Here is a 3,880-nt window from a genome sequence, read left to right as displayed (position 1 = left end):
ACCTTTAAAGTGTGTCCTGTCTGTGGAATTCTGAGACACGTGAATACTATGTACATTCGCGCACGCGCGTGTTGACGTCACGTGCATGCGCAGTGACGTCTCGGCGGGGTAACACTCGGTTACCGCTCCGGGTGTCACCCAGCCTCGGGACGCCCCTGTGCACATGCATGATTTATAAAATTACATTGAGATGTAACATAGTGCAATATAATGCCACTGGAATAAAATGAATAACTGGTGATTCTCTCCTGAGATGCCTGTGCTATTATTGCTGCTGTTTGCCAAACCTAGCCCCAGGTCATCTAGCCTACCCAAACCTACCCTACTCTAAAAACCGATAGGGTCATCACTCTGCCTTACCTCCTGTCAGCAAGCATCCAGATTTAGACTGACAGAACCATGTAATGCATTTGCGATTGATTGGCTCACGCATATGGCCATCCCTCTACCAGTCTTAGATTAACCGTAGAGGGGATTATTTGAAGCTAATATATCGAAAGATCCTGAATTAATTAATTGTTATTCAAAAACAGCTAGCATAAGGACCTGATCCTAATGCTAGCTGTTTTTAAAATACAATTAATTAATTATACATGGATTACTGGATTAAATAGTGACATGTTACATCTCCCTGGAGTTTATCTTTTCATCTAAAAATACATAATTTTTTAGTTTTGAATGAGTCTCCACCAGAAATTTTAACCTAAACCCCCTCATATAATTAATTTGATTTACTATGGAGAAGAAAAAAAGACATATTTAGTAAATGTATAATTTTTTTAAATAATACAATGTAATGCAATTGTAAACTAAATGCACCGAACAAATGATCATTCTTTCCTGAGATGCCTGTGCTATCACTGCTATTGTGCTGTTTTCCCAGACCTAGGCCCAAGTCATCACACTAATCTGCGCAGCAAAACTTTACCCTTTGGACCTTTTGCAACTTGCTCTGAACTTCTAAACACAATACCTCAGCTGGTTTTCCTGCCTATATAAATTCAGGTCCAAAGCAAAATTCTCATTCTCTCCCTGGGACACAAGACCAGCAGCCAGGACTGGCGAAATAGGAGTTTAAGGGGTGCCTGAGAGCTTCTACAGCTCACCATGGGCACTAGGACACTCTTACTACTGGTGCTGTTCACCAGCAGCTGCACGTTTGCCCGTAAGTAATGGATTATTGTGCCACGGGATGTATTTATTATCAAATCTATACAGACCTAGGCATGAGATGGTGGTCATATTTGGCTATTAACAATACATGGGTATGTATGCCAGCAGTGGGGCCACTGGTATTCATTATGCTAACGAAAAACCAAGCTGGCCATTGTTGCCACCTTATAGATATTTGCAGTATTTAATGTACATAAAATAATTCCTAAGTCTTAAAAATAACCTGTAAAGATTTTAGAGCTTCAGCTATTTTTCTGTTATCAACATGTGTTGTGTTTGAGTTATTGTTCCCAGTGATCAGTCATTTTAGGCTAAATTCTTACCCTGGGAATAGTCAACAGCAAGTCTTCTGCTTTAAATTCTTCATCCAAAATGTATCTAGGATATCGTCAGGTCTGATTCGGTTATTAAGTTTGTGTGTATTTTAAGTAGGTTGGCTCTTTAATGTTTCAAGCTTCCCAGTTCATAACAAATAGTTTAACTCTTCACTGTTAAACTGACCAAAAAAACTGGATTAACTGGATATATACGGCTAAGATACTTGGGCACTTTTTGTCAACCTCACATTTTGGGCACACCGTTGTTGACAGGTAAAGCAAAAGTTAGTAACCCCTAGTCCATGGGTGTAGCAGCATAGCAGTTACTTGATGCTACTTGCTTGCCGTGTTAATTTCTCTATATGGACTGTTTGTTCAGGTTTAGCAATGGATTAGGTGATACCGATTTAAAAATGTTGAGCTATTTTTAGTTGCTCCAGGAAATGCAAAGGTAATTATTGACAATGCTATAAAATATGACTACTGTAGAGCTATATATATATATATGTTTATTAATAAATGAATGTATTAATTGTTTAATTTATTTCTTTTATTATTATTTATTATATCTGCATTAGGGCTAAGCTACTTGGGCACTTTTTGTCAGCCTTGTGGACAGGTGAAGCTAAACTTAGTACACACACCCATAGCGCATGGGTGTGGCCATGTAGTAGTTACTTGATACTACTTGCTTGCCCTGTTGCTTACTCTATAAGGACCATTTGTTTAGGTTTAGCAATGGATTAGGTGATACTGATGATTTTATGTTACAGCATTTAGTTGTTCCAGTTAAAAAATGTTTACACATTTCTGTTTTAATGACGTTGTAAGCTCGGCTACCTCTTTCAAAAGCGAATTTAGTAAATAGGCTTGGCCAACTTTTACTCCCAGTCTGTTTTCACACCCTTGCCAACCTGGGATCTTTCAGTTGAGGACTACACCTCTTAGCATGCCCTGACTAGCAGGTCCCTGGTTACCTACAAGAAGAAGTTTGGTTGACTTTGTAGTCTGTAACTGTCTGTGAATCGGTGGCATTGCTGTGGGTAAAATATGAGAGGAGGCTCTTGTTTGGCACACTATCTGACTTTCTAAGTGCAGCACCCCAAGTAAATTATGGTTCATACTTCCTAGAACATTTGGTACCAGCAGCTTCCTGCCATGTCTGCTTGATGTATGGTTCTTTTGATGTTAAGTGGAAGATGTTACTAAAGACAATTCATATCTGTTGATACTTTAAAGCAACCTTTCTCAATCTTCTTACCCTGGAGGATTGTTTTTAGGGAACTGTGATAACATGTATGTATTATATCCATGGGTCTTGATATGTTACCAATAAGTTGTAGATACATCAATTTTTTTTAAAAAGAATTAAAAACAAATATAACATACCTGGACTATCTGACACCAAGGGGGTGATTTACTAACCTAAACACACGCACGCACCAGGTGTGTGTGATTTTTACACAGCAAAGCGTATTTATCAACCAAAAAGTCTCTATAAGCATATTTCCACTAATGCCATACATGGAAAAATCATGCACATGATGCATATATAATGCTGCTTCACAGTTTAGACAAAAATGGTTAGCTCATGCATTTACATTCCTGCATTCATCAACGCAAGCAACACAATGTAGAGCTAATTTACACAACATCACCTTGCAATTCAGGGCAGGGCTTTGCACAACACACCTGCTTGGGGTGTACACACTACAAAGGTGTTTAGATTCCACCCATAGATCATGCTGGGAGGGAACACACTACAGAGGTGTATACATGTTCGTGGTGTGTTTATAAGGTTAGTAAATCAACCCCCAAGAGTGGGTTAATTTTACAACACCTCCTGCTTTATCTGACAAAATGAATTTCAATAATAATCATTATATTAAACAATAATAATAATGGCCATAAAAGAAACAGAAACTGTAAAAGGTTGAGTGTCCCCTTACACCAGTGATCAATGGAGAAGTATCCCCTTACACTATTGGTCCTTGGAGAAGTGCCTCCTTACACTAGTGGTCGGTGGAGAAGTGTTCCCCTATACTAGTGGTCGGTTGAGAAGTGCCTCCATACACTAGTGTTTGGTGAAGTAGTGCCCCCTTAAACTAGTGGTCAGTGGAGAAGTGTCTCCTTACACTAGTGGTCATTTGAGATATTCCCCTTACACTTTTGGTCAGTGGAGAAGTGCCTCCTTACACTAGTGTTTGGTGGAGTGGTGCCCCCTTAAACTAGTGGGCAGTGGAAAAGTGTTCCCTTACACTAATGGTCAGTGGAGAAATGTCTCCTTACATTAGTGGCTGGTGGAGAAGTGTCCCCATACACTAGTGATCAATGGAGAAAGTGTCCCCTTACACTAGTGGCCAGTGAAGAAGTGGAGTAGTATGAAATCT

General features: G+C 39.4%; 1 protein-coding gene across 1 annotated transcript in view; it reads left to right on the top strand.

Moving 5' to 3' along the window:
• Positions 1–1,036: 1,036 nt before the first annotated feature.
• APOB (apolipoprotein B) overlaps positions 1,037–3,880 on the top strand; it is a 40,570-nt gene continuing 37,726 nt past the window's right edge. The window contains exon 1 of the mRNA XM_018573914.1: positions 1,037–1,165. Within this exon, the coding sequence (XP_018429416.1) occupies positions 1,108–1,165 (58 nt within the window). The 5' untranslated portion in view covers positions 1,037–1,107. The remainder of the gene's footprint in view (positions 1,166–3,880) is intronic.

Source organism: Nanorana parkeri, unplaced genomic scaffold, assembly GCF_000935625.1.
Source record: "Nanorana parkeri isolate BGI_ZX_2015 unplaced genomic scaffold, ASM93562v1 scaffold2610, whole genome shotgun sequence".
Taxonomy (NCBI): Eukaryota; Metazoa; Chordata; class Amphibia; order Anura; family Dicroglossidae; genus Nanorana; species Nanorana parkeri.
Note: the sequence above shows the minus strand (reverse complement) of the source record. Positions and strands in the feature narration are given on the sequence as shown.